Genomic DNA, 12,737 nt, shown 5'->3' on the forward strand with positions numbered 1-12,737 from the left:
ACATTCTGCTTGATTTTGTGTTGCTTTCCCCCCCTGCGTATTTACACTTGTCTCCTCAGTGCAATAATACTCTCTCCACTGTGTCTCTGTAGATGAAAGGCCAATATTTCAGTCCTTTCTTCTGAAACAGGTTCTCCACTCCCCTCCTCACGCCACTTTACTTTCTGTGAGTTTGTTCTCTCTAGAATGTAAGCGATGAGAACGGGGCACTAACGTCAGTGCTCTTCGCTCTCCATCGCCAAGATTCAAGGTATTTCGGGGTGACATCTGTTTGCACAATACCTCGCTGCCTCCCACTCATCCTCCATTAGCCAGCGCAACACTTCTTTCTTTTCTGAGGAATGGCGTGTCTTCTACCTTACAGGGGAAACTATTTTTGATCACCCTTAAATCCACCCTATTATTAAATCAAATCCCATGTTTTTGACACCAGAAGGCCAACCATTCTTCCTGTGTGATACCTCAGGTCTCCTATATTGACAGTTTTCCCCCAGTTTTGTGTCACTAACCAATTTTATTAACGCTTTCCTACCTTTGGGCTACACTTGTTAACTCAGGGAGAATAATGAGCCTTTTTTGAAACACTGTGTTCGTACACTTCCTAGGGTAAAGGAATCTTCATAGGAGAGGAGGATTCTTGGGACATACAGAAATACAGAAATGAAGCTGTTTCCTTTTACAGCTTCTGCTGAAGGTCCTGAACCAGGGAGCTGAACTTCAGCCAGAGCAAATTCTGGCAGAAGAAGCCCAGGCCCTGTTCTATGGAAACCAAACTTCTCTATTCATACAGTCACACACGGTGGTAAAAAATGTTCCTGTGCTGGTGCATCCGCTTGTATCTACTGCCGAGCCCAGCATCACTGAAGAAAGGCTCAGTGTTACCTGCATGCTCGTTACTTACCAGCGGGGCAGCTCTGGCAGCCTCGCAGCTGGTGTGCGCTCCTGGCACCTGGACCTCAAGCGCCCGAGGGCTGCGCTGTCCAGGCCAAAGTGCAGCATCTCTTTGGTGCGTCCTCTCCACCTGCCCTACCCCCGTGGGGATGTACCCTGCTTCCTCTCCTGGGCACGTTCTCGCTAAGACCCAGCAGCCAAAGGGCGTTTGGAGTTGAGATGCTCCCTGGAATAGCCTTTCCCTGCTACCTAGTCTGGCACTGCACCGCATTCAGCGGGTACGAACGAGCGCTGCAGTACTTCTACACGTTTTTTTTTTTTAACACAGGTAAATAATTTAGCTTCTAGATGTGATATAACAGAGGAAGCAGCTGGTAGCATTCTTTCTGGAGCTGTTACCGTACTGCTGGGGATACTCTCACAAAGTTCTGTGTGCTCCTGGGCTACAAACTTGCTCTGTTGTTACAGTCCCGCAGTTCCTCCGCAGCTCTCCCCACCATGAACTACAGCACTCCCTGGTACACCCGGGCTTGGGCTTCCACACAAGTGTTTGAGCCCAGGAGACCTTTTAACAGACGCATGCATACGAGAGATATCTAACTGGAGTTACCTTGATTGGCCAGCCAGCAGGTCCTCTCTAGCAAACAGCTGAGCTTTTACCGTTTTGGATCAAATATTTCCACGCTATAAGGAGGAGGCAACACGATTTACATGCACAACTAGAACTGACAAAGCGTTTCTGTGAGAGCCACCAGCTGCACTGACCCGTGTAAGGCCACGCTGCGGATCTGCCTTCGTTTCTCTTTACCTTGAGTGGGGGTACCCGTGGCACCGGCGTCCCCGCGGCGGGAAAGGACTGCGGCTGGGCCCGAAACGCCTGGTGGTGCTGACAGTTCTCCACCATCCGTGGCTTTTTCTCAGGAGTGGTTAGAGCTTCCTCGCGACTCTCCAACTTCCTCTTATGGGCTTCCACGCTGATTTCCATTTCCTCATTTACAGGAGGCTTCTTTCCTGGTGCCTCTGGAGTCGTCGCTGGACTCTTCACGTTTGCTACCACTTCCCCTGCCTCGGGGCTCTTTGGTTTACTCGGGGCCGAAACTGAGGTACTGACAGTCTCTTTCACTAGCGCTTCCTTTGACGCGGCGTGCTTTCTCTCGTCTTCTGGCTTTTGACTAACAGCAGTTTGTGGTTTCTCGTGAACAGATTCTCCTTGGACTCTCTCTTTCACAGGGGGAGAACGGTCACCAGGTTTCTCTGCGCACCCGCCTGGGGAAACCGAGGCCTCTGCAGGGTTGGCTGGTCTCGGCTGCACATCCTCTCTTCTCTCCTCTCCCCCTTTTTTCATCGCTGGTGCTTCCTGGACTGCTTGTGCTTTAGGCTCTAACGGAGGAGTAATCTCCTCTTTGAGTGGTGCCAGAGCCGCTGGCGTGCATTTTGGCTGTTCGGCTGCTGGATTTTCAGTCTCCGTCTCGGCAGGGCTGGTGTTCGCTGTCAGTCTCTTGGACTCTTCAGGACTTAGTCCAGAGCTATCAATAAAACAAAAATTTTTATGTTGTAAAGCATTTGTGCAAAAACATACCATCCTTATGAAAACAGAAGATTCTTTACACACCGCACCCTAAATAAATCTCTCTCACACACCTAATTCTATGCCGCGATCTTTGAAAACCTCCCGTACCGTTAATACTTCCACATGAAACAGAACTTAATAGTAAAGTTTAAAACCAGCTAAATGAAAACCACGGAACACAGGTTAGATCTAGTCCTTTAGCTGGATGTTAATTTTCTAGGCTGCAAATCAAATTAATTTGGCCAACAGTAAATATTCCCTTCATTGGCCATGGCAGGCATCCCTCTGCGGCCTGAACCACCCCCGCAGGCTCCATCCGACTTCAGCTCAAACAGTGACGCATGCGGGAAGGCACCCTGAAGCGCCCCACCATTTTTTGCGGAGGCACAGCCAGTGCGAGCACCACTGCCCCAGCCCGAGCTGAGAACTGATGCCGCTGCCCTCCTCCGTCAGCAGAGAGCCAGGGCTATTTCCCCTGTGTTATTCATCCACCTTTATTTGTGAAAGAAATGAATGAGCTGGGAATCTAATTCCCAGCAGGACATCTGATTTAGGATTGGCTTCACCCATCCCTCGTAACGAAATACCAAATTTGGGATTTTTGCCCATACACATACCCACAGAGTCTGCTGAAGCCAGCCTGAGGAATCTACGGGATTGATTTCTGCCAGCCAAGTTCTTGGGAGCTAGAGGGAACTCAAGTCCTGCTGTTGTGTATGTCACCCCCACGCTGTCCTGCTGCCCCCCTAAAGCTTCAGGAATACGGCTGCCACCTCTTCTCCTCCAGCGCAGAGCTCTATGCGCGTTTACATCCTGGATTTCAGCGCTGGGAGGATGGGGTGCGTTACCTGCGCAAAGCTCTCTGCCGGCACCACTAGGTCACCTGCATCCCCAGCCCGGCCTATCCCTTTGCAGGGTACTGCAGCCCGCCGTAGGCCTGTGCCCACACCCCGGCCCCCTCCTCACCCCTGAAACCCCAACCTGTCAGACCCTGGAATGATAAAAATAGAGCTTGCAATAAGCCAAGTGCTCTAGAGGGGTAAAACACCAGAGACAAATGGGAGGGACTGGCTGACGGTGTGACGACAAGCATAAAGGCTGACTGTCAGAATGCAGGATAACAAATTCCTTGTTAGTTATTTATATGCATCTGTTCCTTTCCAAGTTTCTTAGTACAGTCATTTGCACAGAAACCTGACATCCTCTCCAGGGCCCAAAAGGACGGGAAAATCTTGAAGCAAAAAGAAACACAGAGCAAAAGACTTGCAGACTTGGGAGTTTTACCAAACACGTGTCTGAGCAGACATGGGGGGAAACACAAGATTTCACGTCGCAGGTGGCTACTGCAAGGCAGAGTTCACTGCAGCGCCACGTACCCGCGGCTCTCCGAATCCTGACACTAGAAGAAGCCTAAGAGGGGAACGTCTCAAAGTATTGTAGCAAGCAGTGGGAACAGTTAAGATGTGAAGTCTAAAGGAGATCCCCGCCTAAGGAAAACAGCACTGCACTGGTCAAAGCGTCAGAAATCACAAGAGCAAACGCTCTGGCCCCGGTCACTCAGGCATCGCCTCAGCTCGGCGCAGTGAGGTGGAGCCAGCGGCCTTCTCCAGGCAGCAGGACTAATGAAAAGCCCCGTTTATCAACGGACAGCGCGCTACAAATGCAGCAGCAGGTACATCTGGGCAGGCGATGTGGGATTAAAAACAGACAGTTCAATGTCTTACCTCTGGCCATAGTAGCTCTCAAAAAAATGTTCCTTCCACAGCTCGACCTTCTTTTCCTTTTCTATTTCTTGACGTATTCTCAGCTGCATTTCTGGGGTAAACTCACCTGCAAAACACGATAAAGGGTATCGTCAAAAAGAGCTACGGAGAGACTGACTCAGCATAACCACAGGAGCCTTCACGCTTGCAGGCGAGCGCGCTATCGCACACGAGCCCCCTTCGCGGCTGGCGACACTGCAGCCGTGCCTGCGGCACCGCAGCCTTTCTCTCGAGCTGCAACGTGCTTCCCTGCTGCCGGTGCCTTGCAGGGGAGGGCAACAGCTCTATGCCTGACAGTCCCAGCTCCTTTCCCTGTCCGCGTCCACCCTGGCTGCCGATATGAAACGAAATCTATACACGAGCGTACGTTGTACGTATGCTGGCACTGCGTAACTGCTATTTTTTGAAGGACCTGAAGACATTGCCTATGCAGATGGCAAAGCAATATGGCACCTTGAAACGACAGCCGCGGGTGGCTGCGGTGAAATATGCACGCGAGAACATCAGAGGCTTCTTGCCCAGCACAAATGACAGAAAATATTCCTGGCAGCGGATGCTGCTCTGTCAGAGGCAGGTGGGAAACAACAGAACCCCCCCCCTCGCACAGATCTGAAGCGCACATTTCACATGCACACGTACTGTGGTTTGTAAGAACTGCTTCCTAATGTTGGGTCTGAACCCTCCCGACGCGGCTTTGAACGACGAAGGCTTGTCAGACCATATGTTCATGTTTTAGGAGTTCATCACTAGGCAACAAGACAGCTTGGGGTTTTGTGCTCTGACGACAGGTACGTGACCCTCAGCCCTCAGCCCTCATTCATTCTCCAGGTTTATTCTAGTTCGTGCAGCATTTTGTTTGTGCTCTTTAGCACCAGAGCAAACAGTCACTAGAATCGGACCTTTTCCAAACTGCAGTTACCAAGGAGAGGAGGTTCCTTAAAGAGATGAGCAGAAATTGGGTACTTCCATCACTGCACAGTTTGTTTCTCAACAATTCTCTCCCCTCAAATAAGGGGATCGTAACAAATTCTTGCCGAGTTTGTTCTCCGTACAGATATCAAAGTTTGTCCAAAGGAAACTATGAGTGCGTCCCTTTTTAGCCCACTGTTAATTCTCAGTACTAAACGGCGACAGCTTTTTGTTGCAGCGAGTACAGAGAGCCCAAACCATCTCTGGTGCTTCAACTTTCTTCTCTATTTTTGTATAAACTTTGTCAGGTAAATAACAACAGAAAGTCTGCTGCATCGAAAACACCTGAATGCCTGCCTTTACTTAAGAGTCATTTAGCAACAAGGTATAAATTCTGACTTCTCCAAGGCCTTTGATAGTCCCCCACACCCTCCTCCTGGAGAAATTAATGCGTTATGGCCTAGACAAGGGGTCTGTGCAGTGTGTGGGGAACTGGCTGACAGGCTGCACCCACAGGGTGGTGGTAAACAGCTCCTTTTCCAAGTGGCACCCTGTCACTAGTGGGGTCCCCCAGGGATCGATATTGGGCCCAATGTTATTCAACATCTTCGTAAGTGATCTGCATAACGGGATCAAGTGTAGCCTGATGAAGTTTCCAGATGACACCAAGTTGAGTGGGGAAGCAGACACTCCAGAAGGGAGAGCTGCTCTGCAGGAAGATCTGGATAGGCTGGAAGAGTGGGCTAACAAGAACCTTAAGAAGTTCAGCAAGGACAAGTGTAAGGTCTTGCACCTGGGAAAACATAATCCGGGAGTGCAGCACAGACTGGGCTCCACCTGGCTGGGGAGCAGCTCTGTCAAAAGGGACCTGGGGGTCCTGGTGGACAGGAAGCTCAACATGAGCGAACAGTGGCTCCTGCGGCCAAGAAGGCCAACAGGATGCTGGGTTGCATCAAAAAGGACATCGCCAGCAGAGAGAAAGAAGTCACCATCCCGCTCTACTCAACGCTGGCCAGGCCACACCTGGGGTCCTGTGTCCAGTTCTGGTCCCCGCTGTACAAAAAGGTTGTGGACAGGCTGGAAGGGGTCCAGAGAAGGGCCACCAAGATGACCAAAGGACTGGGAAGCTGCCGTATGAGGATAGGCTGGGAGAGCTGGGTTTGTTCAGCCTTGAGAAAAGGAGGCTCAGAGGGGACCTCATCCCCATGTACCAGTACTTAAGGGGCAGCTACAAAGAAGACGGAGACTCCCTTTTTACATGGAGTCCCATGGAGAGGACAAGGGGGATGGACACAAGTTGCTCTTGGGGAGATTCCGATTGGACACCAGAGGGAAATTTTTCACAGTGAGGACAGTCACCACTGGAATAATCTCCCCAGGGAAGGGGTTGACTCGGCCACGTTGGACACCTTCAAGAGCCGTCTGGACAGGGCGCTGGGCCACCTTGTCTAGGCTGGGCTCTTCCTAGAGAGGTTGGACTAGATGATCCCTGAGGTCCCTTCGCACCTGGGATTCTGGGATTCAGTGATTCTGTGAAATTAACTGAATTTTTGGATTTCCATTGCTGTGGTTATGCCACCTTGGCCTCCCAGTTGGGAGATTTCATCAGTCTGCATCAGCCTAGGCCGGCACTGAGCGCAAGGCGCAGTGAAAACCTATGCAGTCGCTCGCAGTCAAGTGGAAGTAATTTACTTGTGAGCATCTACCTGAAGGCTGATGGGGACCCCGGCAGGTCTCCAGTGCGACGCCCAGCTCCAAGCAGGGGCAGCCTGGCCTCCAGCATTCACCCAGGGCTCTGGCCAGCCAGGTCTCGCAAACCTCCAAGGATGAGGTGGCACCACATGCCTGGGCCCCTGCTCCATTGCAGACTGTCCTCATGGGGAGAAAAGCTTCTCCAAGTATCCCATCTGTCTCATGCCTGTTTTCTCCCTTCCTGCCTTGCGCCACTGTGACAAGCCTGGCTCCATCCTCCTGATGCCTCCCTGGGCGTACAAGGGGGCTGCCCTCAGGGCCCCCCTCCCCAGCCCGTAACGCTGCCAGGGCGGGATCCGGCCTGTCTCCGGCCTGCCTCGGTCCTGCTGGACAGCAGCCCTGCCCTCTGCGTAACAACTGGTCCCCCAGTTTGGTGTCCTCCACAAGCTCCCCCAGGGTCTCTGATCAAAAAGGCAAACAGGACAGTTGTGGAGAGGCCCCTGCAGCACCCGTTTGGCGCCAGCCTCCAGCCACGAACTGTGACTCCAGGCTTGACCGTCTAAGCAGCTCGTCGCCCATCTGGTTGTCCACCTGTCTAGACCCAGCCTCCCACTCGGGCACAAGAGCACTGTGGGAGAGGCTTATCAAAAGCTTTGCTTAGGCTGAGGTAACTGATGCACACTGCTTACCCCTTGTTCACAAATTCAGTAATTTTTAATGCAGCCAAGCTCTTCAGGTACAATTTACCCTTGGTAAAACCACGCTGACTGTTTCTAATCACCTTCTTCAGGTGCCCAGAGGTGTGCTCCAGGAGGGCTTGCTCCATGATGTCCCCAGCGACGACACTGAGGCCAACCAGGCATGTTAAATACCATTGTGGGTGACCCCAAACAGCACTGTAGGCATTGTCAGTACCCTGAGGAGCAGCTGAAGAAAGCCTGTGAACTGCTCCGCCCACAGGGGCATCGTGCTTTATCACCTGAGCAGGGGTACGGTGCTCAGTGAGGATGCCAGCGGAGATTGGCAGGCTTCACCCTCGTCGCTGCAAGCTTTATCACTGCAGCGGGTTCTGCGGCAGTTTTCCTCTGGTGAGAAAGTCTTTGTGTACAGGTAGCTGCACCCGCTGGACGTGAGGGCATGAATGAACAGAAGGTCTTCCAAGAAACATTAAAGGCAAAGCACTAATGATGGTGGCTAAAACCGGGGGTGGTTTTAACAATTGAAGGGATTGGACCACTGAGTTCTACACCTTCCTGCTTACTGGCACAGATACGCCTGTTATTCATATGGAATTGGATACATTTTCTATCGAAAAGCCTCATAAAAGTCAATCATCCAGGCATGAGTAAATGATATTCCCATCTTCTTAAAGCGAGCCATGACTGGGGCTATACCCTTCACAAAAGCTCCGTGGCAGGCTGCGAGGTTCAATTCTGCCGAGCAACGAGCGAGCGCACTTCTGGCGACATGACCTCATCAAATCGCGGAACTAAGCACCTCTAAGCTCACGGTGTCGATGACTGCTGAAGGTGCTGGAGCCCTCTAGATTAGTAAATGGCTGACTTTATGTTATATAAAAGGTTGTGGCTCAAAGGCCTGACCACACCGACCGTGGCCAGACAACTTCGCTGATGACACCAAAGTGCATTACCCTGGGAATATAATTTACCTTCTCTGCTCAGCGTGGCTGTGGCCTATATTCAGCTACCACAACTTGAGAATTACAGAGCTCTACTGCCATTGCAATGAGATTTTAAACACAGTTCTCCTTATTTTCTTATCTTTTCCAGAGACTTGCTCGTTTTTCCACATGTCAAGTTCAAAAGCGAACTCACTGCAGCCCCGCCGTGACCTTGAGGCTACATAGCCCTAGGCTTGCACTTGCTCTCGCGGGCTGTACTGACTACAGCTGTCTCCACCCAGGAAGTCACTCCAGTGCTTCAACTTCTCCATAAAATATCTTTTCTCTATCCCCAGCGCATTCACTAGCTGAAAGCCGCCCAGAGTTTTGCTCCATTGTCTGGGGAAGTTTTACCTTCTGACAACCTCTCCTTCCAGCCTTGGGCAGCCGAAGTGAAGAACTCGTTGTTGAGCGCAGAGCCACTGAGCTTCATCAAGCCATCAGCCCCAACCTGCAACACAGGACAAAGCAAACAGCATTAACTAGCCGGAGAGACAAATGTCACATGTTGTCACATGGGGTCTGAAAACAGAGCAAGAGCCCCTGGAAAAGTCTCTCTGGAATTCACCTTCCACTCACTCACAAGAAAATAAACAGCCTTCTTAAGGCTGCGCCTAGCCAAGCCTGGGATCTAGGAGTGGTATATTTTCCTCATTTATATGTGGTATATTTTCCTCATCCTTGCTTCAGCCCAATCCTCTGTAGTCCTGCTGCTGCACAAACACACAGGAGCAGCAGATGGTGCAGGTGGCGAGGAGGAGGGCAAGGAAACAAACAGCGTAGCCTCTGAAAAGCTTCTGCAGATGCCTTTTGCCCTGCAAAATGGAGGCAAGATATCGCCTGACCTACCGTCCAAAGCAACAGCTTGGTCTTCTGCAAAGATAAGAAAGTGCACAAAGGAAAAGCGAGGACATAAAAGGTATCACATAAAAGTAACTTTGAAATTTGCGTAATGGTAATGATGGACGCTTCAGGAAAGAGGGATAAATGAAGCTCAAAACTCATTCCGCCTTTGAAATATGGTTAACCAAATTGGGCAGTCATGCTAATGAGTGGGATGTAAATGAGAAAGCACAGGGCTAAGGCTGGAACACACCACAGTGGGGAATTATAACCAGGGTCATAAAACATCTACGAGGTTTGCTTTTGCTCTTTATCCCGCCGAAGTAAACGTGGAATTTCTCTACCAGGAACACAAAAACGCCTGTATCATTCGGTGAGTCGCAAGAACTTGCAGCGGGCAAAACTGACGTGCTTCCATTTCTTGCATAAGTAATAAATCAGAAATCCAAGCAAAATCCAAGCGTCCAAACGGAGGATACATCGCTGACGCCGGGAGATCTGCGCAGCAGCCCTTCAACGAGCACGGTTTGATAAAGGGAAATGCTGCTGTTCCTGTGGCAGCATTTGCGACGCAGGTAATTAAAATGATGGAAGCGACCTGACAGAAGGCTTTGTGGGTGAGATTTAGTTAGCTTGAAGTTAGGAGCAGCCTTTACAGTGATGACAAAAGCAGAGGTTTATTTGCGAGTCCAAATCTTTGCTGACTGACTACGGGGAGCAGGGTTCACAAGCATTCCCCGCTGCACCGACGGCACTGCCGGCTCCCTGTGCTGTAGGACGGGCAGCTACGCAGGGCTGACGGGGCCGTGCCTCGAAGTGCCACTTTCTCTTCTACAGAAGCACCGGCTGCAACAGCTCGGACTGAGACATTGCCACACAGAACACACAGAAACGTGACCTTTCACAACTGGCGTGCCCAACGCCGCCACCTCTTCTCCTCTTTTCTACAGCAAAGCCTGGCATTTCTTAAAGCACGCATCACCACTCGACATGGTGGGCTGCTCTAGGAGATTTACCACAGTGAAGTGCAGAACTTGGCCTCTCAGCGGCCAAGTGATGTTATTTAGTTAGTCAAAACTTGTTCTCAGTCAAATTCTCATTCAATTTAAGGACAATTAAACTTAAAAATGGGACAGAAATGTCTTACCATCTGCTGTGAGGTTCTTGCCAGTAAACTCCAGCTGCAAACTCCATCACATCATATTCTGACACATACCTAATTATTACAAAGGCCACAGGACTTATAAAACAATTCCTTCAAATATTTATTGGATCAGCCTTGGACTAACGTGTCCCCGATGAATGCTGATTGAAGATGAGAATTTATGAGACAACACAGAGCGTTAGAAGCCCTCCTAACTCCAAACGACCCCCTGTAAGGCAGGCCACAGCGCAGGTGCCAGACCCGCAGGCGTTATTAACATTCTGTGAGAACCAAACGAGCAGCACAGCTGTGAAGATGGATGTAACTTCACTAAACACGGATGGAACTGGCCGAGATGCGGACTCCTGGGGGGTGACCAAGGTGTGCAAACACAGGTGTCCAGTGCTGCTCTGGCCACCCAGAAGAGTACCCTCAAGGGGCTGGCAGACCTGAGACAGGACACAGAGGAGATGTCCCTCTGGAGTGGCGCCCTGAAGCCAGCTTTGGTATCCAAAGAACATTTAAAATGGCTCGAGGCACATACGTTAAGGCATCTGAATGAACAGCCCTACAGCTGAAGGGGAAGCATAGCGCAGAATCCCACTTTGCCCTGAAGCTCCCAGCCAGCAGGGTAGGAATGCTGAAGACAAACATGAGACAGAAGGTAAAAGGAAGGAAGCCTCCATGTTCTGTCTACAACTTTTCTGCCTTTGAGCATGAACAGACCAAACTTCACTTCCTCAACTCATTGTTTTTTTCCTCATTTTACATACAAGTGCAACATTTGTTCTTTTCTGGTCTCTCAGTATCACCTCTGCCTTCCGCAAGCTGCTGCAGAAAACTGCTATAATGCTGAGATTGCTTCAGGCGGTTCTTTCACGTACCCCTTTGGATGAAATCTGTCAGATCCAGCTGAGATAAGATAACTATCTTATCAAAAGATTCTCTGAGCTGCTCTTTCAATCCCGAAGGCTGAGTTCTGACCCCCTTGTCACTCACGTTAATTGTTCCAGTTATCACCAACTGTTCAGTGCTCAGTGAAAACCTTCACCTTTCTCCTGCGCCACTCCCAGAGCAAATAAACCCGTTCCTTCCCACCGAGTACTTTCCTGCTTCTCCAAATTCCTCTCTTCACGCACAAAGAGATCTTAGACGAGCCACTAAAATAAACTGCCTTCAAAGCCAACTCGTGCTGCAGGCTTGGCACCGTTAGCCCATGCGTGTTTCGGGTCAGGACACAAGCTCTGGAGCAGGTCAGGTCCACTCTGCAATCTGGACAGTGTGAATATGCGACAGAAAACTCATTCGGTTTTCACTTCACCGCATTCAGAATTTGACAGCGGTGACACAAGGTCATCAGAAGCCGAAGAGGCTGGAACTAGTTTATGGCAGGATCTCCTTCGGTGCTCTGTCTAAAAGGCTGCGGGGTTAATCCTGTACTGAAGAGTCTGGGAGAGGACAGGAGAGAGGAAGATGCTGGAACCGCTGCATTCCCATCGCTCCTGGCCCTCTTCAAGGCCAATGTACCAGACACATTGCTCTCGCTGCCGCTGGGAACATGGAGTTGATTAAACAAAATTAAGCCACTCTTTTATCAGCCCTGAATTCTTTTTTCTGGTAGCAACAGAGACCCAAACGCATCCCTGAAGAATTTTCCTTTTTTTTTTTTCCCGCACTGTGCACAGAAGGAAAAGCCTACCCCATCAGACATAACAACAGCAGCTGGATGTCTGGCCTGAACGGCTTCTGGAGATGCTCCCCACTGACGCCGAGGAGCCTGGCTTCTCTCCAGAACAGAAATCACGACCTACCTGCCTGTCCACCTCTGGCAGCAGCAGCAGCAGGCGCTGCTGGCATTCTGTCGGCAGGACAGAGAACGTGTGCTTGTTGATCAGCGCCCGCAGGTTCGTGTTCACAAGGATGGAGTCGGGAGTTTCCACATCGATTTCGGCGCACTTTGTTCTCTTCAGCTGTCCTGCAATGAACCACAAAGACGTAAGCACCACCTCGCCCCAGAGAGGGCGAACTGCTCCTCGGGACTTCACTCCACCTGAGATTTTCCAAATGCCAGCTTAGCGATCCATTTCAAACCCTGACTTGAAATATACGTTCTACCTTTGCACAGTCAGTTAAAAACAAAATGTGGGAGATCCTTTCCAGCACGGAAAACATCCATACCTAACATACTGTGGCCTGCATCAGCTCACCTGACTTTTGTCAGAATCCCGGCTATCTGGGGACTGG

General features: G+C 50.6%; 1 protein-coding gene across 4 annotated transcripts in view; it reads right to left on the minus strand.

Moving 5' to 3' along the window:
* ASXL2 (ASXL transcriptional regulator 2) overlaps positions 1-12,737 on the minus strand; it is a 121,179-nt gene that overhangs the window by 4,921 nt on the left and 103,521 nt on the right. For all 4 annotated transcript variants that reach the window (XM_075086345.1, XM_075086346.1, XM_075086348.1 and 1 more), the window contains 4 exons: positions 12,305-12,468; positions 8,861-8,957; positions 4,186-4,291; positions 1,700-2,417 (listed from right to left, as the gene is read on the minus strand). In XM_075086345.1, coding sequence (XP_074942446.1) covers positions 1,700-2,417; positions 4,186-4,291; positions 8,861-8,957; positions 12,305-12,468 — 1,085 coding nt within the window. The remainder of the gene's footprint in view (positions 1-1,699; positions 2,418-4,185; positions 4,292-8,860; positions 8,958-12,304; positions 12,469-12,737) is intronic.

The sequence above is a fragment of the Phalacrocorax aristotelis genome, chromosome 3 (genome assembly GCF_949628215.1).
Source record: "Phalacrocorax aristotelis chromosome 3, bGulAri2.1, whole genome shotgun sequence".
Taxonomy (NCBI): domain Eukaryota; kingdom Metazoa; phylum Chordata; class Aves; order Suliformes; family Phalacrocoracidae; genus Phalacrocorax; species Phalacrocorax aristotelis.